Raw genomic sequence first — 23,950 nt, forward strand, 5'->3', positions numbered from 1 at the left:
AGGAATATTATTCAGCCATCAAAAAGAATGAAATCTTGCCTTTGCAATGATATAGATGTAGCTAGAGTATATTATGCTAAGTGAAACAAGTCAGTTAGAGAAAGACAATTATCATATGATCTTACACAGATGATCATAGAGGAAGGAGGGAGACAAACCATAAGAAACTCCTAAGTAGAGAAAGCAAACTGAGGGTTGATGGAGAGCAGTTTGGTGGGGGTACAGCTTAAATGTGTGATGGGTATTAAGGAGGGCACTTGTTGTGATGAGCACTGGGTGTTATACATAAGTGATGAAGCACTAAATTCTTTCCTGAAACCAATATAATAACTAACTAGAATTTAAATAAGAACTTGAAACAAATATACAGACAAATAAAGACAGTATATGTATATATACGTGTATAAAATAGAGATGCATAGAACAAAAGGTCTGTGGCAACGAAGACCAAATTTATATTTAGTCTCTATATTTCTGTATTATTTGGCTCTTCTACAGGATTTGCTTATGCATCTTAAAACATGTTTGAAAAGAAAAATAAAAACAGTTTTCTAGGAAAACAAGGGGAATGGATGCATAGGGGAAAGGGTCCAAAAGAACAGAGGCAGAACACAGTACTGAGAGAATGAGGAACTGTTAATAGGATCTACAGGACTGCAACATTACCAGTTCATAGCAAAGGAAGAAACTAAGGGTGATTAAAGCGACTAAATAAGCAATAAGATATTGAAGTTGAGAAGTTCAGAGGTAGAACAGCTCATGGTGATAAAAGAATCCTGGGTGTGCCTAGGGGCATGTGTATGAATTACTAAAGTGGTGTTGAGATGAAAGATCTTAAACTTATAGAGCGGTTATGATGTTGGATGGGCTCTCTACATGGATCTAAATGACTACATAGATCTAAATGATGAAGTGACTATTTCATCATAAGAAAACATGATCAGGAAAATCTGGACAACTGTAATGTCCATTCAAAGTGGTTAGTAGTCTATAAGCCAGTAAGAACATAACTGAAATGAAAGACCATTCTAATAACACAAAGATCCACGATAAAGGTGTAAGAGCATTCAAAGAATCTGTTGTCAGTAAGAAATTATTTTTGTTCCTATCATCATAATCACTATCAATGATCCACTATCATCTCAGGATCAAAAACAAATGGAAATCATACAGCAATCATCACAAAATGTCATTTTAAAAGTTCACTCAAGGGTTTCAAGCTAACATAACAGATTCACAACACAGAAATAGGAAAAATTTACAGTAAAGAAAATAAGACACAAATATTTGAAGTTCTCCAATTACTTTTGTGATTGTTAAATAATACAGATATTCTACTGGAAATATAAATCATTCTGTTTACTAGTAAATTCTCAGTGGTGTAAGTATCCAATAGACCCATTTAGTTATGGTCCACCCGTACTTCTCTTGATAAAGATCAGGGAGAAGACAGGATGATATCATTAATTTTAAGTGACAGAAAACAATACTAAGTTATTAGCATTTATATATTACTTTTCTGTTAGAATCCTAAAACTTTTAAGGCACAACCTTCAACGTTTTATCATTTCAAGGATACAGATGAGGAAAAGCTATTTACATTTCCTTTTTCTAGGATAGAAAAATGAGTAATACACAAAGTTAGATGACTTCAAGTTAATGTTTTCAGTGATCAAACAAAAATATTAAGGTTTCTTTATCCTTGGTTCATGGAGCTATGTTCTAAAACATGCTGCTTAAGAAGGTAGGATCTTTTAAGAATTCATTTACAAAATGATTATGACTCCTCTCAGGAGTCACTTTTTTTTAAGTTAGATTCTTATAGTAGATTTATATAATTATTTTTAGTTAAGTCTATTTTCAAATAACTTTTGGCAGTGGGGCAATTAAAGAGGGTTCCCATTGTAGAATCATTGAGGGACTCATTACTACCCTAATGAGAAGTGCTATCAAAATTCTGTTGTCAGTTTCCAGGAACAACTGGAATGAGGGGAATATTCACTAATATATTGATACTAAAACCAAAGGAGGTGAAAGCCCTAACATTTATATTCTTTTTTTCTTTTTAAAGATTTTATTTATTTGACAGACAGAGATCATAAGTGGCCAGAGAGGCAGGCAGAGAGAGAGGGGAGGAAGCAGGCTCCCTACCGAGCAGAGAGCCCGATGTGGGGCTTGATCCCAGGACCCTGGGATCATGACCTGAGCTGAAGGCAGAGGCTTTAGCCCACTGAGCCACCCAGGTGCCCCAACATTTATATTCTTTATATAAACTGTCCCCAATTGCTCTTTGTTCTTTCACCAAAATATTTTAGCTCTTTTTCTTGTTGAACTATACATTCTTAATTCAGTAGTCCATCTGAAATGTTGACATACTTACTGGCTCTGAGAATGTTCTCCTTGCTGCTGCACCTGGATTGGACCTGCAGAGAGAGCATAAACTCAGTAATTTAGGGCTCATAACACAGAGAGCCAGATATGTATGCATACTTAATGGGCAAGCTCCTGAGGTTTAGGAGCAAAGGCTTAATATATCTCAGATATCATAACAACTTAGTAAAAATATATTACATTTGCTCCATATTTTAAAAAGTTTTTTTTCTTACTGTAAAGAAAGAGTAGATTTCTAGAAAAAAAATTGGGGTACAACATTAAAAATGGGACAGAAGCAAAACCAAAGGCAATTTTTTACTGATGTGCATTGAAATTAGTGTATGGAAAAAGTAAGTTACCACATATTCAGCTATGAATACAAACCCTTAATCTTAAGGCACTATGATAGCTCTTGACTAGACTAATAATGCAGCTCAAATAATAAAGTTATAATAAAATACTCCATTGTAGTGATTTTTAATTATATATGCTGATAAGGGGAAAACAGAGAAATGCTCATATACGATATTTATGTGAGTCCAATAACCTTTGCTATTTACTGATTAAAATAATAACAAATTAAAATATAACCAACTAAAATAATTGGTTATTAAAATAATTGGTTATAAATAAAATATGGGCTATGAAAGATGACTTTGTTGGAAAATAAAACTGAGTTCATTTATTTACCAGTTCTCAGGTGTTTATCCAGAGTTTATCAACCAGAAACCCTTAGGCTTTGTTTATAGTTTAGGTCAAAGCAGAACATTCTTCTAAATGTTATAAGTGTTGAATTCAAGAGCTATGTTGTGTGGCACTAACATTTGTGAATATCAGAGGAAATTGTACTTAAACTGCACACCTCTTCTTCCCACTCCACAGCAGCTTGCCCCAAATGGATATATATACACAACAAATTAATTTCTATTGCTTAACACAAGCTACTATTGTAATGAAACAACTTATGAAAGGAATGTTGCAACTTAGGGTGGGTTATGGTTGTCCTTCCCTGAAAAGAACAATTGTTAACGTTTAAAGAAACAAAAACAATAAAAAAATCACAAACATACACACAAGAAACACACACACACACACACACACACACACCAAAAAAAAAAGGGAAAAAAAGGGAAAAATAATTCCAGATGTTAAAGTTCTTCTCTTTTGGCCCAGATTATTTAGTTTTAAATATACTAGAATGAAGAAGCTAATCTGAAAGATAATATTATATTCTTTCACTCAGAAGTTTTATTGAAAAACAATTCTGGGCCAAATGGGAAAGGAAATTAATGACTATTTGAAACAAAAATACAGGGAGGAAGACACGAGAGTGAGAAAAAAAGAAGAAAGAGAAGTTTGGGGAAGTAAGTCTAGACAATAGAAAAGAAAGTTTGGGCTTATAGAAGGGGACACTATGAATATACAAAATGTTCTGCTATTTCTTATTGAAAATTCATACTAAGAGGGTAAGGATCACTAATGAACTTGCTGCAAAATAAACAAACAAGTTTTCATACTATGGAATGAAAATAGGTGTAACTATACCACTACAGCCTTAAAGGAGAAAAGAAACAAACACTAATAGACAAATTAATAGACAAGCTCAATAAAGAGATAAACTACATTTTAAAAAGTATAAGGAACACAAGAGAAAGCTAACAGAATAAGAAAAATCTGGGAGAGAGAAGGAAAAAAAAGGGGAAAATGCTGAAAGACAAAAACAGAGTTCAAAGAAGTCAAATGGAAGTCAAGAAAGTCTTCAACAAGATGTAGAAACAGAAGGAGCCCAAACCCATAGCGCAAAGCAATGTTTGCGAATGGAAAGCAGCTCCTTTGATCAGTAATAGTTACTCTTAAGTCGTAGCCTCTATTCCTCCAGAGTTCATCTTTAAGCCCTTCCAATCTAGAGTGGAGCTAGTGTGTGGATAGAAACAAGAGATTTATAATGAACAGAGCAGTTCAGATGAGTAGTTCAAATTGTCTCATCAAATGTTTCAACAGATTTATATAACATCTAAATGGAAATGGTGGTGAAAAACTAGCTAGCTTTACCAAAAAAAAAAAAAAAAAAGTCAAACCAAACCAAAACAGCAATTTTAAAAACCCTGTCTTAGGTGGCTTAAAAATTAAAAAAAAAAAAAAAATTGGTCCATAGCATGAATTTAATAAACCCAAAATCTTGCTTTGTGGCACCTGAGTTTAAAATTATATATTTCATGGTTTTGGAAAATAAATTTGAATGATAAAAAACAATTCAGTTTCCTGAACAAATTGCCAACAGCAGTATAACCGATATTTTCTCATTTATATTACATTGGCTATTTATTCCAGATTTGAAGGAATCACTTAAATGATTTCATGAACTTCTTTACTTTAGTGACCTTGAGTATATATTAAAAACCGAGGAAAATAATTTTAAAATATAATATGCACTTTATAAATATAATATGCATTTAAAATATATATGCACAAGCAGCGCCCCTCTCTCATGTACCATGAAACTGGTCTTTATAATATTTACCTAACTTTACAAAATCCCGATATGAAGATTTTACCTAACTCACAATGTAATGGGATTTACTTGAAAGAATAAAGTCAAGAAACAATTACTGTTCTTGTTCTCACACACAGGGACTAGAAAGAAGGTAACAGAGGTCTGTCCCAAGTTTTACAGTTTACTGTTTTTTGTTTTTTTAATCTAACCCTTGCTTTTTAGTCAATGAAAAAAACAACAACAAAGGGAAGTCTGAAAAACAAAATGAAACTGAGATTTTGGCCTAATACCAAATTTGTCAGGGATTAAAATTGAAAGGTATGGTACTGGATTATCTATTAATTTATTTTATTGGATTATGTTATTTTACTATAGTTAACATCTAACTTTATGGTATTAACAATACCCCTTTCAGCTGGAATTAAACTAAAATCATGTGTAGAAACAGCATTATTATATTACAGTCAATGGAGGAAATGAAAAACACAAGAGACTTACTGAAAACATAGGTATTCATTTACTAATCAAGACTGCTTTCAGACATCAAATAATTCATTTAATTCATTTCAACATGTGTTTACATATGTAATATAATTTTTGCTGAAGATCACATTGTCCAGAAAGAAATCTTAAGCCATGAAACAGAAAACAAAAGAGGGGAAAGCATGTAATAAATGATAAGGAAAAAAGTGAAAATGCTTTAAACAAAGCTGAGAAAATTTTAACAAACAACCACAATCTTTAGATACAGTTAGAGAAGTGACTTACCTTATGCTTAGGTCATAACAAGAATAGCACAGTGTTTAAAGTCAGCTCTTCATTATGGGAGGTACAATTGAAAGCCATAGGTTATAATAACATGAATTGCTACACAGAAATGAAGACTTTTTCAGCCCAACATGAAAAGCTAACTCTTACGGGAGGACATTTCTACTGATGTTTAATGCAGCATGAACAACTGAGGGTGTAAACATCAAAACACATGAATCTCACACCAGCAAGAGAGACAGTCCAATCTCTCAGGAACACAGAATATTTAATCTGTGACTATAATCTGTGACACATAAGGGAAGGCACATCACTCTAACACTGAAAGATGCATGCATAATGTATAACCATCCACTGACAACTCTCCCCACCCCCTCCCACTTGTACACACACAAACCCATTAAGATACAGGGAAAAAATGTAGCGCCAAGCTGTTATGAAGAAAGCAGGACACACGGAAGCACAGCAGTGGTCATGTGATTTGAGAGGTGTTCTTCCCTTAAACCATCCCATCACCATGCTTATTTTAAAGAAGCCAGGAAAAGACCCCCTTCAATGCTGCAATAGCTACGAGCCCCCAGCTTGAAGCTAATGTGTGGAATTTTGATCACCGTTCCCTGCGATGTCAGGGGCTCTCCAGTGGAAGCCAGCTGTATAACACCAGTTAGTGGGGTACAATGTGTGAATAACAAACATCCTTTCCCTTCTGCCTTTTGCAGAAGTGAGGGAGGAGAGAAACAAATAAAATAAAGCCCATGTTAAGAATAGTTTCATAACAATATAAAGAGGTATAAATATTAAAATGGAGATTACATTTAATTACAGGTTAACACAACTCAGGTTTCATAAAAACTGCCTCTATTTTGCTGCTCACCAGGATAATTTGTATTCTTTCTCCTTGCAAATATTAGGAATAAATCTATACAATATGGTTCATACTAAATAATTCTCAGGAGTTGGGTCAGATAGGGTCAAACTGGAAGAAAGGAAGTCATCTTTGATGGACATGAAGAAAACCCTCTCCTATTTTTAGCCTGATGGTACTTGTCAGTGTCACATTAGAAATTAAGCTTCTATATATATGCTTACTAATTTGAGAAATTCTATGGCAATGGTTTGGAAAGGAAATTTAATCTTAATGCTACATTTAAAAAAAGAAACAACAAAGAAGACTACCTATTTAGAAATTGTAACTAAGTTTCCTATATACTCTTCTCTACTCTCAATAAAACTTATTTTAACATGAGTTGTTCCAGGTCATTAGAAAAAAGTTTCAAATTTGCTTTCCTATTATTCATGATGGTATTTGACGTCATCTATTTTATCTTTTGGTTTATGCGTAGAATGCAGTTTAGCTAGATTTTTTAATTTTTTAGAGATTTTTATATTATGATTTTCTCTCCCTCATCCTATTCTTGTTAGGCCAGAATACCTTGACATTTCCCTTAGCATGTCTTTATTATTCTAGGCTCTAGGTGCTCCTTTAATCTCAGTTCCTCAAGGGGAAAATAAAGATTGTTAAAGGGCTCAAGGGAGAAAAGACGTGTATCAGAGATTTTAAGCTCTAAAGAAAGGTCAGTTGTGATCATGCTATCATCAGTGGAGGCACTGACAATTGTAAAATAACTGTAATCACACACTCTCGTTGTGACTTCATTACTTCATTGTAACTTCCACATTAGTTCAGAATGTAAGCAGATTCTTCTTTTTGACCCGAAGAAAGAAAGAAAATCCATGTATAGTTATCTGGTTTTCAAGACAGATTGACCAAAACTTTTTAGAAATGTCATAGTCATATGGCCATATGTACCGGTAGGAATGCAGGCCACATAATCTAAGGCATGTAGGAAAGTCTGAACTAGCTCCTATAGAACTTTCCTTTTACTCTTGAGGAAGCTGTTTTAGACCTTAGACAAGCTGTTTCACCTGGTATCCTTTGCTTATTTTCTGATTCAAATACTACTTGTCCTTTAAGATCCAGCTTACACCGTACCAGTTGCAAAAACTATTCCCAAAGTTCCTCAATCAGAAATAATTTCTTCTTTCCCTGAACTTGAAATACCTTTATTGAAATACAATTTACCTACTACAAAAGTCACCCATCTTAAGAATATAGTTTGGTGACTTTTAATAAATTCACATGGTTGCACAACCGTCATCACAATTGAGTTCTAGGTTTACTTAAACTCTTAAAACCTCTTATCTGAACTTCTATTATAAGAGTTATCACAGTTACTAATGTTCCAACTGTTGATAAGGGTCTCAAAATATATTATAGGTTCTTGGAGGCCAAGGATCTGACTTTAATTCTCTTTACATTTCCTACTATGTTAAATATAGTTCTTTGTACAGAGTAAACATTTGCTAATTCTGAATGTTTATTTTATAGTAATCATGGCTTTTTTCATCTCAGATTAAAATTTATTTTTTATAGTATAAGTATGATCATAGCCACTCCTGTACTGTCTTAAAAATGATTTTTACTTATCTGGGTGGGCTAATATTAAGAAATGTAATATTAAAAGCATGTGGATTATAGCTAAGACATAACTGAGCTCCCCACAGAATGATCTTAAGAATCTGGAAAATACCTTCCTATTTATATTACTTAAGATTAATCGAATGGTGACATTTGGAATCCAATAAAGATTATTCTACAGTATAGATTTCAGGTCAGGTTAAGCAGATTCCTTATTTTCTAAGAGAACAAGATATTTTTTTATCTCACATGATCATGTCACTAGGATGATACAGATGATAGAGATTTTTGATGTAGTGTGGCTCTTTGGACTTTAATTTTTCTACCCCATTAAACTTATTTAAGAGTAATTCGTCTCTGAAAGAACAAACTTCTTGGAATACCATTTACTCATCAAAATAAAACTCAAGAGGATAGAGAAAAAGGACCTCATTGGCATTTACTTAGATTACTTGCCTCTTTAGCCTACCCAGAAACAGAAGGAAAGAAAGGTTTGATTTAAACAACAGTAAGCCAACAACTCTACATCTCAGACTTTTAAATTCTATTTCTTTATCTCCTCAATTCTTATGTGAAAAATGAAGAATAGTTTAGAAAAGCTCTTTCCCATAGTTCCATTCATTCATCACCTTATCTGGATAAATTAGGGTACATGTATTTGGCTCATCTGAGCATAATAACAATTCATTTGTGTTTAATCAGATTTATGTTATCACAACACATATTAAACTGAGGAACTCAGAGTTTTGATTTATTTATGACATGAAAGGCAGCATGATAAAAAGAACGTCCTTTGGAGTCCAGTGGTATGGTTTCTGATATTGGTTTATCCTTTTCTTAGCTTTGTGACCTTAGATATAACATTTAACGTCTTGGAGTTTTAATTTCCTTATCCATAAAATGGGAAAAATTAAGTAGGATACTGTATATGTAAGTGAAAACTATTAAAAAAGAGCAATACAAATCTAAGTCATTATTATTATTTTATTTAGATTTTTAGTCACATTTACTTAGGTAAATGAGAACAAAGAATTGGCTCCAGATCATGCCATGAGTCAGTGACAAATGACAGACTATAACTGCCAGTTTCTAGACTAAAACTTCAGGAAAAGGCTGAGTTAAAGTCTGAATTTATCTCTGTAAGGATTAATCTAACACTGTGTTGTATGATTTTAGTCAAGCTATCTCAATTCTATGGGACTTGATTCCCTCATTTGTAAAATGATACTGTTTCCACGGGCTTCAACTGGAGATGATGGAGCCCTTGAAAGAATTCGTGGATAAAAGTCAGGGGTCCATTCACTGGAATGGAGAAAAAATTAAAAATTTTATATTTGCCAATCTAAGTAATTTTTTATTAGTTTCTCTCATTATGAGCTTAGGTGACAAACCACATTAAAATGACAGAATCTATGTTTCAGATTATTATGGATATCTTAAAATACTCTTAATATTCACCAAGATTTCAAATTATAGTAGTCTAATGACTTGTTGCTAGATTTAGTTATTTAATGCATTTTAAGAGAGGCATTATTATCACACAATTTTTCATAGATACTTTGATAATGATTTGAAATTTAGTTTTCTTTGTAATCCCACATATTTTATTTTATATACTTAAAAATACTTTCCTGAAAAGAAGTCTGTAGGCTTTGCCAGATTCCCAAATGACTCCATAGGAGAAAAGAGTTTAAAAAACTCTGAAATAGACAATTTCCAAGCTTCCTTTTGTCTCTAGGATTTTGTTGCTCTAAGAAATCTTTCCTACCTCCATCTGCTGCCTTTTATCAAACCATATATAAAAGAAGATCTTTTTTTGAGAAAATTATATAAAATTGGTCATGAAATTAACAAATTGCCCATTTAATAGGCCATCTAAGAAACAAAAAAGAAACAATTATCAAAAAGTTGTAAGATCTCAGACTTATAAAAAAAATTCTGCTTCACTTGCTCTTTTCCCATTGGTTTAGATATTTAATTAAATGGAATAATCATTAAAATTTGTCACATTTAAAACTAACAAAAGTTGAACTTCCATACACACACACACACACACACACACACACATTAGTTATATCCATAACTAATGATTTTTTGAACTCTTAGACACGTGTTGATCACAGATAAGAGCAGCAATGCTATTATCTATGCATAACATAAGCCTTTTCAGGTGCACAAACAATATTTATAAGCAGTACAATTTTACAATCTTTTCCAGATAACTATTCGTGGTTTCCCCACTAATACATGAATTATTATTGCCTTAAATTCCACTGAGCTTTCTTAATTTCTAGGCAATTGTGAAAAATTCTTCTTTTCCAGTATTGACTTTCTAACAAAGCTGGAACTATAGCAGGTTACACAGCTGATAAAGTGAATTATAATGAATACTGTATTTGTGCTGCTTTATAGGTAATTTGTTGAGCTCCTCAAAGAGAATGCTATGATATGTAGAACATAAAGAACAAAACTGGTTATCACCATGACTCAAAGGGATACAAATTTGAGTATCAATGGTGAGTATTCTTAATGTATTATCCATAAAGCTTTAATTCTAAATTGAGTCATTCATTTTTTTTTTTTGAAGATTTTATTTATTCATTTGACAGACAGAGATCACAAGAAGGCAGAGAGGCAGGCAGAGCGAGAGGGGAAACAGGCTCCCCGCTGAGCAGAGAGCCTAATGCGGGGCTCGATCCCAGGACCCTGGGATCATGACCTGAGCCGAAGGCAGAGGCTTTAAACCACTGAACTACCCAGGTGCCCCTACATTGAGTCATTCTTAATGGTTTCTAGAAAATGTGTAAATCCCACGCTGGTCTTCCTTTGGTACCAACATTTAGTTGATGTTTGTTCTGAGAATTTTGATGATGATCATGATAAATATGAGAAATATATATTACCTAATTATATAAACATAACAAAGCTGAATAAATAGTTTTTGACTGGTAGGGATTTCAGATTATTCTTGACACCATTTCCCAATCTTTAGATGAATATTTAGCTACTTTACAGAGTAATTTATCTTCAGTCTAGAGAAGAGAAAGCAGGGGTTATTACTGGGTTATTCAGTAAACTTGTAATGAAACAGCTCTCCTGACTTCCAAATACTTTTCTCTGTACACCAGTAAATGACCCTATCTTTCTAACTTACCAGTGGCAATCACTGCATTCCTAATCTGTCCTTGAATTTTCATTGCCTTTTTGTTCTTGACTATTTCTTTTAGTAATAAGAACCACTTCAACAGGCATATGGAGTGAAGGAAAACTGGTACGAAAGGCAGTTTGGGGAACAGCACTCCAGAGCCAGACTGCCTGGATTTGAATCTTGGCTCTACCATTATTAGCTGTGTAACATCAGGTAAGTTATAATCTCTTTAAGGTATGTTTTCTTATGAATAAAATGAGAATAACGGAAATACCTATTTCATAGGGTTGTTATGAGGAACGTGAGATAATATGTGTGAAATGTTTGATTTAGAAGAGTATCTGGCCCAGAGTGAATGGTATATGAGCATTAGCTATTACTATGTTTGTTGTTACTCTTGTTTGGATGATACTCTGGATCTGTAACACAGAATGCTGACTTATTTCTTCTGTAATTTTGACAGCTCTAATAAGTAAGATCAGGTAACATTAGGTAAGCATTTGAATAGAAAGTTAAAAACCCTAAGTTTTATGGACGGGACTGGAAGAGATTATTATGCTGAGTGAAATAAGTCAAGCAGAGAGAGTCAATTATCATATGGTTTCACTTATTTGTGGAGCATAACAAATAGCATGGAGGACATGGGGAGTTAGAGAGGAGAAGGGAGTTGGGGGAAATTGGAAGGGGAGGTGAACCATGAGAGACTATGGACTCTGAAAAACAATCTGAGGGTTTTGAAGGGGTGGGGGGTGGGAGGTTGGGGTACTAGGTGGTGGGTATTATAAAGGGCACGAATTGCATGGAGCACTGGGTGTGGTGAAAAATAATGAATACTGTTATGCTGAAAATAAAAAATAAATTTAAAAAAAAAAAAACCCTAAGTTTTATAAACTAGAGTCTAAAAGATGGTTAGAGTCAATAATATAAAACACTGAATTATTGAGCATTTGCAATAAGTATCATTTCCTGATACTTCTGGAAGAAAGTCACATTGGATTTCATTAAACAAGATTTTAAGATACTGAGTTTTTAACTAGATTTAATATTCTTTTTGGTTTTCATTTAAGGGTAGCAGAATATGCTATAGGCAATACAAAGTCTTCCTTTCTTCTCTTCTGGGTTCTTTGGCTGGTCTAATAATTCAACTGGCATAGGACAGATTAATAAGAGAAAAAAAAATAATTTTGTACATACAGGGGCCCCAGAGATATAAGGCTCAATGACCAAAGCATTCAGCTTTTATATCTTTTAGACAAAGAAATAAGAAATAAATCAAACAGAGAAAGTTAATTATCATATGGTTTTACTTATTTGTGGAACATAAGGAATAGCACGGAGGACATTAGGAGAAGGGAAAAATGAAAGGGGAGAAATCCCTTTCATTGGGATTGGGAAATGAACCAGGAGAGACAACAGACTCTGGGAAAAAAACCTGAGGGTTTTAGAAGGGGGTGGGGTGGGGGGATAGATGAACCTGGTGATGGGTATTAAGGAGGGCACGGACTGCATGGAGCACTGGGTGTTATATGCAAAAAGTGAATCATGGAACACTACATCAAAAACTAATGATGTTAGTATGGTAACTAACATAACACAATAAAAAAATAAATATAAATAAAACTACCTTATTCATTAAAAAAAAAGAAACAATAAATCTGGGGGAAGAATTGGTAAGACAAAGGTGTGTTGGCTAGAGGGAGTAAATTAGTGAAGAAATAAGTTTGTGATTGTAGTCTTCTTGGAGCTAAAATCTCTGTCTCTGGTAGTATGAATGCCTTTTCCTCTTCTGGTACGGGGAGGGTAGCTTTCACATGGGACACTTATTTCCTGCTTTCTGGGGGAGTGTCCTTCTTGAATTGGCTGTTTTATTTCTCTTTTATTTTCTGGCTTCTTCCTTCCCTTTTTTAAAATGTTACATTAGTCATCATATAGTACATCATTACTTTTTGATGTAGTGTTCCATGATTCACTGTTTGTGTATAATACCCACTGCTCCATGCAATCTGTGCCCTCCTTAATACCCAACACCAGGCTAATCCATCCTACCCACAGCCCTCCCCTCTCAAAATCTCAGTTTGTTTCTCTGAGTCCATAGTCTTTCATGGTTCATCTCCAGCTCTGATCACCCCTTCATTTTTCCCTTCCTTTTCCTAATGTCCTCCATGCTATTCCTTATTTTCCACAAATAAGTGAAACCATATGATAAATGACCTTCTCTGCTTGACTTATTTCACTTAGCATAAGCTCCTCCAGTGCCATCTATGTTGTTGCAAAAGTTAGGTATTCATTCTTTCTGATGGCTGAGTAATATTCCATTGTATATATGGACTACATCTATCTGTCTGTTGAAGGGCAACTCAGCTCTATAAAGAACTTCTCAAACTCAACACTCAAAAAACATATAATCAAGTAAAAAAAATGGGCAGAAGACATGAACAGACACTTCTCAAAAGACATACAAATGGCTAACAGACACATGAAGAAATGTTCATCATCATTAGCCATCAGTGAATTCAAATCAAAACCACATTGAGATACCGCCTTGCACCAGTTAGAATGGCAAAAATTGACAAGACAAGAAATAACAAATGTTGGAGAGGTTGTGGAGAAAGGGGAACCCTCTTACACTGTTGGTAGGAATGCAAATTGGTGCAGCCACTTTGGAAAACAGTGTGGAGTTTCCTCAAAAAATTAAAAATAGAGTTACCCTATGACCCAGCAATTGCACTACTGGGTATTTACCCTAAAGATACAGATGGAGTGAAAAGAAAGAACATCTGTACCCCAACGTTCATAGCAGTAATGTCCACAATAGCCAAATTGTGGAACTGTTTCTTAAGAACTTTAACTGAAAATAATCAGTATGTCATATTTTGGGGGTGGCACATAAAGGGAGTACAATACATCACCCCAAAATATGCCTTTTTATCATAAAGCTTATTTGAGAAATAGCAGACATAGAAGTTCTGAAAACAGAGTGGAAGTTACCCTTTGGTAAAGAAAAATTGTATTTGTAAAAGAAATCTCCATTAAAAAAAAATTATTGAGGAGGGCATATTTCATGTGATGAGTACTGTGTGTTATACTTAACTAATGAATCACTGACTACTGCATCAAGGACTAATTATGTACTATACAAGGGCTAACGGAACATAATAAAAAAAAAGTTGCTAATTGCTCAAGAAAAAAAAAAAAAGAAATCTCCACTTATAAGGGTGTCTCCCTCACTGTACCTAGAAAAGGATGATCTAAATCACAAGAGAATGTTACCAGTGGAAAAGGCATGGATTAAATCTGTATTACAAACCTCACTCTTCTTTACGTGGTTTTTCTGGTAACCTTCCCATAGCTGGCCTCTCTGCTTCCACTTTATTTTGTCTTTAGCTAAACATGGTATTTAAGCTGGTGGTTCAGGCTAATACATGAAGTATACATGTTAAGAAACTTCTTTTTATTAACTTTTTCTTCATTTTTCTCTTGTTAATCTATCTTTTGTTTGAGAAGTTCTCAGCCAGGAACTCAGAAAAGTAGATGGAAAATTGTTTTCCTTCCTTACACAGTTCTTCCCTATACATTCTTAAATGTCATGTCATATCAATTTTTTATTCATTAACAAAAAAACAACAACCCCAAACTCCTGTTTCTACTGAGTATAATACACCATGTAAGAGTATGGCTACATAGTTTTCCTTTCTAAATCAAAGGATGCTATACTGCAGTTTTTATTTTTCCAAATACCTAGATAGCATTCATAAGGCACACGGAAAATGTATAAAGGCAAAGATATTTCTATATTACATTAGTAAAGTAGCAATGATTTAGAAAATGTTTAGGGCATTCCCTCAAGGACTGGAGATAAGAGTTAAATTGTCCAAAGCCTTATATTGCAACTCTATGTGGTATATAGTATGTTAACCAAGTAAGCCTCTTATGGTCTAACCAAGTAAACAGTTTATAGATATAGTTTGATATTATTAGACTCTTCTTTACATTGCGTATGTCCTTTCCATTTTCTCTGAATTCTCAAGTTTTGCATGTCTGGGCTAAATCATATGGAAAAGCAGCAAATCCAATGCCATTAAAATTGAACGTTTAGCTTGTTAAGAAGAGATAACTGTGTTAAAAATTTTTTTTTTTTAAATTTTATACACATTTGTCAGGGAGAGAGAGGGCACGAGAGCACATAAACAGGGACACTGGCAGGCAGAGGGAGGAGCAGGCTTCCTGATGGGTAAGGAACTTGATGAGGGACTTGAGCCCCGGACCCTGGGATCACAACCCCAGCAAAGGCAGATGGTTAACTGACTGAGCCACCTAATCATCTCTAAAGTTAATTTTTTGATAAAAAAGGTAAATTCATGACCTTCATACAAATACAAAATGAATATAGGTCAAACACGTAGGTAAACCTATGTGTTAATAAGAGAATCAGAAAAATGTTTCACTTGGTTCAAAAAAGAATTAAAAAAAAACTCCACACACAGGGACCATCAGGAATGTTGAAATGAACTTTCAGATTAATTGAACAAAAATCAGTTGCATCTCCAAATAGACACAATATGCATTTCTATGGATTGAGGTCATTTGCATTACTATTCACATACTACAATTTAGTGTTGTACAATAGCTCAGATAATGAAAAGGGAGATGACCCAGAAGGGTGATCTAGACAAGACAGCCAAAAATCATTTGTCTATTCCAAAGTTCTTTCATGATTTTACCTGAGAACTCTATGGCCTGGGAGTACCTATCAATAGAGTTTGTCTGTTAATTGAATTCTGGTTTATTTTTGAGAGTTTGTCCCCTAGTGCACACCTTTGGTTTCTAAGATTGTATGAAACACCAACGATAGTCACTTTTAAATGGACTGCAGTTTGTATTTTGACTAGAATATTAAAGTAGTTTACCACATTAGAAATGGAATACATTTATATTAAATATTTATAATATCTTTTAAAAATTTGACTTAAAATATAATTTCTAAGGTTTAATACACAAACATTTTTTGTAGTTTCTTTTACCCAAATCTAGTGAAAACTCAGTTTGAATATGAACTTTATTTTGTCATGATTCAGTCATGAAAAGTTCCTAAGGGAAAGAGAATAACTTATTAACATCAAAGAAATGCAATACAATGTAAAAATTATATAAGTATATTGACCATGTATTACTATGTAATTAAGCTAAAATACAGTATGCATATTTTCTGAGTGAAGCTCTCTTTTAGATTTTTTTTTAAATAGAAAAAGCAAAATAATTATGTGTAAGATTAAAAGCCAGAAGAAGAGGGATATTCTTTCTTAGAACATTGTTAAATTTAGGTTTACCAGTACTCTGAGTTGCTTCAGCCCACTTTACCTTGTAAAATTTATATTTTCTCTATATACATTACTGGTTCTATTCCCTTATACTCGCATAAGCTCATATTTATATAACTCATTCGCAAGATGGTGAGGATAGGTAAGATAATTTTAGAAAGTATGCAAATTTTTATTTCAACGTAAGCTTGATAGCTGTAAGTCTAAGAACATATGCTAATTTGATATGCTAAAGCTAGAGACTTGTACATGCAATGAATCCTTCTTTAAGCAGACAAAAAACAGCTACATGATCTTGGCTAAATTATTTTAGCTTTTTAAGCATTAGTTTCCACATGTACAAGAATCAGGGTAATGATAACATACATTAACTGAAAAAATACTTCTTGAGCCTATATCCAATGCCAGCCTTAGATCTTGGTACAGGGGTTAAAAACTAAATAAGATTGACAGGGAGCTTGCTACCATGAAGTTTACATTCTAACAGGAGTAGGCAGATAATAAGCACTTAAGCTAATATGTAAATAAGATAGTTTCAGCTAGCAATAAATGTTTATAAAGAAAATACAAGATGGTAATGAGATAAAAAGTGATTAGCAATAGGGTATAATTATTTTAGACAGAGTGGACAAGGAAGACTTCTCTGAATAGGTATCATTGAGTTAAGACCTGAGACATGTAGAGGAAGATAGATGAGAACTTTCCTGACTGAGGTAATAGCTAGTAGTATGTAAAGGCTCATGCTTTGTTGAGTTTCCATTTTATAGGACTGTTCTGAAAATTAAATAAACTAATGCAGGTAGAACACTTGGTCTATAGCTGACATTTAATGTCTGATGACAATAATAGAGGTGAGAATGATAATAATTAAGAAGAGAATGATAATGGCTATGATGATTACAATACCAACTATCAAAAGTCAAGTATTGCAACTACTTTCCTCAATCCTTAGTTTGGAAACTGTCTGCAACCTCTTTCAGACCAAAGAAGAATGTTGTAATTTGTCAGAAGAGCCAAAAATTGATAATAAAAAGAGACATAATAGGTGTTCAGACTGAAGTTTCCAGCTAAGTAGGACAGAAAAAATGTGTTTTGAAAATAATGTATTTCATAAAAATCAGTGAAGGTACCTCTGATAAAAGAGAATACTTTTCTGTTTATTGAAGGTTTACTGTAAATTTCTGCATAAAAGTTCTTGTGATACCATATTGTTATTAATTTGTGATAGCTACTATACTTGTTAGTATTTTCCAGACAGTGAATCTACACTTGATTAGAAGTATTGAGGCATTTTCAAAGTTTATTTAAAAAAAATGTATCACACAGGGAAATTAGTGAAAGCTGAGTAATAAAGAATATCTATGCTGTTAATCATTAATACCCATGTCTAAATCACATTATGCTTCCTTTGGAACAGAACAATGTTATTAATAATGCCAAGGGGCGTTTTGGTTCAGTGTTAGTGCTTTTGTTACTTTTGCATTCCTGTTTTGTTCCTTTTGATTTCCTATGTATTTCTAGTATAAATTATGGTATTATGGTTTGGTTGGGGTCAGTAAGAGCAGTTTTTGAGATATATTGCTTACTTCTGGCTAGTTTATTTTATGGCTGTCTTAACACAATAAACAGGAAAATAATCACATATATTTAGTGTGTGTGTGTGTATACAGAACACACATACACAAGTATACTTAGTATATAAGTAGCTTATAGAGGAGTTCAAACAAATATCTTCAAAGTGTGCCACTTAATGCATGTAGACTATTTTGAGCTGAAGGCAGTCAAGATCCAGCGGGCTCAAGAGAAATGCCTGCTCCTTCCTTAACTACCTAGAAGAATTTAAATTGGGTGTCTTTCCCAGAATGAGAATTTTTTACCACACATAAATTTTATATAAGTGACCTATCTGTACAAGAGGGCAAACACTAAGTATTATGAAACATCTGCTCTTTTTCTTATTTTTCTGTGAATTGCCCTCCTTTCTTTTGAAGCCCAAACCCCCTCCAATTTCTTACCTCAGAATGGCATAAATACCCTAATTTTACTTGTCTTTGAACCTCTCATGTATGTGAGATTCTCTTATGTACAAAATTAAAATTTTCTCCTGTTAATCTGTCTCATTTCAATTTAATTCTTAGACCAGCCAAAGGAACCGTTGAAAGATAAAGGAAAATTTTCCCTCCTCAACAATATATATATACATATAGTATCTGTATGTGTGTATTTTATCTCAACTAGCACATACCAAAAATCACTGAAATCATGCCACTAAACAGTGTTACTTTAAAAATAAATATAAGCAGGAACATATCAGATTGTTACAGAAACAAAAGGGATCCTGAGAAATATAGCACTATTCAAATACAGAGCTAGTATATGTCATATATAGGCAAAGAATATATTTCTATAATGTATTATTCTTAAATAATGAAAATTCTATGCAAAGGGAACTTGAACTCTGTCATAATTATTAAAAACATGGTCAAAGATCTAAAGAAACTACAATAAAACATGAAGATTCGTTAAATCTAGCCGGTCAGTGTATGGGTGTTTGTTATTCATTCTCTATTGTATATTTCATTAAAAAATGAAAACTGTAAAAAAAAAAAAGATAAAAGGGAACTGATTCACCAAAGGACATCTACATGAAGCTGCCAATACCCATAAACGTTTTCACACAGATTTCTCAAATTTGGAATTTGGGATCATTTGGATAGTCTTCTGCCCTGTTGTTCAAGAATAAACATAACGCCAATGTCTACAAGCCATATATTTTTCATTGCTTTTTTCATTCACTAAGTGTATATTAATTGAGAATGCTGACAGTTTCATCATTAAACAATTTACTTCCTCTAACTTTCTGAGGGTTGCTTCAGGTAGCTTTGCTGTGCCCTGCATTGCTCGGTTGTTAAATGAGGAATACAATGAAGTCAAAAGCTGCAGAAACTAATTCACCAGAGATTTCCAACTCTTAAATTTCTTATACACTAGCTATTCTTAAAATTTTTTCCATATAGGGAATCCTTTGGTGATAATTATTCTTTCTACGTATGCTTTATTCTTTATCCTGTATTCTCTAAGGAAATTCTACTTTCTTCTCTCTTTTCTTCAAATTCACTTTCCTTATTATTTCTATCAAATTTTAACAATTAACATGGGGAAGTTCAAAAGTTATTTTTTTCTCTTTATCTATATTCTTCATGGAAAATGTGAAAAATAAGACAAAAGTTATTGAAAATGAAGGAAAAATAAAAACTGCTACTGAAAATGATAGACATTTGATTTAAAAAAGCTTTTAGTATAACACAGACTGACCATTATGTTTTTTGTTAAAATCAGTCTCATTCAATTTTTGATGAATTTATTTTGAACCATCAACACATCCTTCCTCTGGCCTTCCCCTGCATACATATCTGCAATAAGATATTTAGGATTAGTTTATAGTCTATAATGAGAGAACAGCTGTAAAGTTAACTGGCTTTACCAATCTATAACCCTGGATTCGTTAGTATTATCTTTTAACTCAAGGTGAAAAGGGCATGTGTACATTCTTTTTATAAATAGTCTTTTCACAGAGTCACTGTATAACTTAGAATTTTATAGGTAGAAATATTATACTTAATTCATTTATCCTAGTTTCATCTAGATTATCTCTCATATTCCTGTGAGTTGGGTTGGCTTAGAATTTAGGCACAGTATATGGTTGGGTTACCATAGTCCAACACTAAAGCAGCTATGCTCATCCCATTTTGTTCCATTACAGCAAGCTGAGATACATATATGTATTCTAACAGCAATTATTAAGGATAATACTCTTTCCTCAATGACTGAGATGGGTTGGGTTATTATTCATTGAAAAGGAAAAGGAAAATAAGAAACAACTAGAGATAAAGAAGACAGGTAGTTTCTGTTAAAATACACACGCATACACTCACATACACATACACACAAGGAAAGGGAAAAGAAGCACAGAAAAAAGTGAAGTGTAGGAAATTGCAGTAAGAAAGTGGTTAAATGTAAATGAGGTATAAATAACAAAATGTGGACTCATAGATATTCTCTTGACATTTCTTTAACTTTCAAAACACATGGCAGACCTTAAAAACACCAGTATCATTCCTGATCTGAAATTGTCTTTTAAAGTCAATAGGCCATAGTCAAAATGCATAGTTTATAAAATTCTAAAAGGGGTGTGTGTGTATGTAAGAGAAAAGACAGAATCACATCATGACTAATCTTAAGCGAGCAGCAAAATTTCCCTTTGAGGATGGGATGTTTAAAAGGAAGCCAAAGTGTTTCCAAACATAACGTAAAGCAATGACAGCATGACTGTATCTACCAGGATAAATGACTTAGTAAAACAAAGAAAGTAATTCTAGCTGGGGAATGTTTCAGACCAAAGCCTTTGAAATAGAGTTCAATTATTTCTGAAAGTTAGTTAGTTAACTGCAAGTTAACGGTCAATTAATTGCAAGCGAAAGGGTAACAATATAGATGGATTGAAAGAGTGGTCCTTATATGCCCAAGAACACTTTAGAAATGCTACTGTCACTGACATATATTAAGGAGAATGGCTACAGAGACCCTTGCTTTATGGTGGCATGTGAGGTTGAATAAATGAGCCAAGATGATTTTGATTTATCCTTTATCTTTTGAACTGTGTTATATGGCTCTAAAACATATGACCTGGGGAGATTAGAGATAAATTTGCTATGTATAAAGAGAAATGGGCTAATGGAAGCCATTTAGATGCTTCTGAGCTTCTGCTCATACAACACTTTTTGTTTGTTTAAACTTTATTAAACTACATATCAAAGGTTGGAGTAATTGATAGCTGTCTGGTCTGGTTCAATTACTATATTAATTTTCATTGGAAACATCCTGATATAAATTAAGCAAAACGTAATAATTGTTGCCCACAAAAATGACTTAGGAATATAAAAATTAAATGTTCAATTTCAGGACCATTTACTTGTTTCCACCTGTTTGAGATGAAACTGTGCTGTGAAGGTAAAAAAGGAAAAAAACCTCCCATTTGGCAAAATAGCATCTAGTTTATCTTCCAGTAACTAAACATGCATATATGAAACAAGATAATGCTTAATGCTACTAATGAAGGATGCTGATCACTTGACCATTAAACCAATGATCCTATTTAAAATATTGAAGGTGACTGATTATAAAGTTTGTTAAAAAAAGTTTAGAATTATCATGGATATGAAGAGGTTAAGTCATGTTTGATATATTTAAGGCTGGATGATGAGGCTGTGAAATCTGAAGGCACGACAATTAAAATCAGTCTTACTTGAACCCAAAGTACTCAGACACAACCAAATATTTGAGATTGAAGATTGACTCAGTATTCCCTAATAACAACCTCTTGCAGATTCCAATGGCATCTTTTTTTCCCCCTTCTTTCCTACTCTCCCACTCATGTGTATTCTTTGAAGGGATGCCTTTCTCCATAACTGAAAAGTACCTGCGACTAATTTAGCAGCATCTGACAGCAGAAGACCATTTTCTGCCTCAGTTCCCACTTTTATTCTGGAGGAACTCCCTTCTCTGTCAAGCACTGCACAGAAGTTCACCATTAATTACTGCAGCTTCAATACTGAATTCAAAGGGCTAGATGGCTATAAGAACTTTTCTTTTAGTGCAAATATACACAGCAGCCTTCTCAAAGAGCCATGCATTAGTTCAAGCCATGCTTCTTAACAAGAACACTTAGGCATGGTAGCCCAAACAGAATTAGATTTAATTGCTGTGTGCTGGGATAATAGCAAATTGCTAAAGAGAAAAAAATAATTAAAAAAGAAGCAGCAGAGGGGGTTTGGGAGAAGGGGGTGGGATTATGGACATTGGGGAGGGTATGTGCTTTGGTGAGTGCTGTGAAGTGTGTAAACCTGGTGATTCACAGACCTGTACCCCTGGGGATAAAAATATATGTTTATAAAAAATAAAAAATTAAAAATTAAAAAAAAAAAGAAGCAGCAAGCTAGTTTTTATGATTCTAGGCAATATTTTTTTTTAAAGATTTTATTTATTTATTTGACAGAGAGAAATCACAAGTAGATGGAGAGGCAGGCAGAGAGAGAGAGAGAGGGAAGCAGGCTCCCTGCTGAGCAGAGAGCCCAATGCGGGACTCGCTCCCAGGACCCTGAGATCATGACCTGAGCCGAAGGCAGCGGCTTAACCCACTGAGCCACCCAGGCGCCCGATTCTAGGCAATATTGAGTGCAGAATGGCATTGACAAAATTTCAAAAACAGACCCTTCTTTTCTGATCCTAAGGAAGACTTAGAAAAGGAAAATTGCTAATATAGTTGAAAACTATGACTATAAAAGTCCATATGAATCTAAAACCCTCTGGGGTTTCATGGAATATGAAATCTAAAAATATCTTTAAGGTTTTTCTGAATTCACTCTTGTTCTTTAAGTTGCTGCTTGTGCACTGAACTATTTAAGATGGGAAAGTCAGAAAAAATTGCCTATTCTTTAAATACTGAAGCAGAAAAGGGAATGAAAAACCAGGGCTTGTTTCTCTCTCCAGCCCTGCCTTTCTTTTTTTTTTCCCCCTCTCCTTCCTCTCGTATTCATTCTTTTTGTTCCCTTAAATTGCAAAACATTTGAATACCAACATACCTACTTTTTCTGCCCTTTCAATTCCAAGGGATATATGCAATATTAGTTTTCCTATGTATAATACACATCCAGCTCTGTTTTATTACAAAATATTTTGTATAATAACCTTACTATTTTTCAGAATTCTTCACTTTCTGTAGTAACAAAAGTCACATGAAAATTAAGTCAAGAGCATTTTAAAAGATAGATTCATAAATGATGCAAGCACATGTATTTTAAAAGCTGTATGTGGCTTCAATTTATCACCCAATGCTTTGATACTTACTCCTGGATATAAAATACGTCACTGAACCATGAGACTGGGTTCCCAAAATATTCAAGCTGAAGAGAAGTAAATAAGTATGATAAAATGAGCATACCTATCAAATACTAACGTTATATATATGTAACTATACAAGTTGAACCTTTAAAATCAATGGAAAGAATGATACCATATATTCTCCATTTTTATTTCCAGCTTAGCATTCTGATGATAATGATAGGGTACATCTTGTGGAAAAGCCCTCAACACTTCTCTATAAGTCTTAATTCTATAATTTTTGTTAAAATTGAGAATAAAATGAAAATTCTGTCTTAGAGAGATGCTGTGAAAAGATAAAAGGATATTAAAAAAACCTCTTGAATAATAAGCATAGTACACATAGGATTATGAAGACTATAATTAATATCATTTAGAAAATGATAGCTGCAATTTTAAAATTGGGTAGGAAACATTTATTAGATAAACAC

General features: G+C 33.5%; 1 protein-coding gene and 1 long non-coding RNA gene across 18 annotated transcripts in view; one reads left to right on the plus strand and one right to left on the minus strand.

Annotated features, from left to right (window-relative positions):
* Positions 1–23,950, minus strand: part of GPHN (gephyrin) — a 643,001-nt gene that overhangs the window by 143,133 nt on the left and 475,918 nt on the right. For 9 of the 16 annotated variants that reach the window (XM_082734092.1, XM_082734090.1, XM_082734089.1 and 6 more), the window contains one exon: positions 2,381–2,423. In XM_082734092.1, coding sequence (XP_082590218.1) covers positions 2,381–2,423 — 43 coding nt within the window. Of the gene's footprint in view, positions 1–2,380; positions 2,424–4,224; positions 4,288–23,950 lie in introns of all 16 variants that reach the window. The other 7 variants (XM_082734087.1, XM_082734099.1, XM_082734093.1 and 4 more) reach the window with 1 other exon arrangement.
* LOC309866383 overlaps positions 11,257–23,950 on the plus strand; it is a 33,610-nt gene continuing 20,916 nt past the window's right edge. For both annotated transcript variants that reach the window (XR_014312622.1, XR_014312623.1), the window contains exon 1: positions 11,257–11,475. This is a non-coding gene — a long non-coding RNA (uncharacterized lncRNA). The remainder of the gene's footprint in view (positions 11,476–23,950) is intronic.

This window comes from Mustela nivalis (assembly GCF_964662115.1).
Source record: "Mustela nivalis genome assembly, chromosome: 6".
Classification (NCBI taxonomy): Eukaryota; Metazoa; Chordata; class Mammalia; order Carnivora; family Mustelidae; genus Mustela; species Mustela nivalis.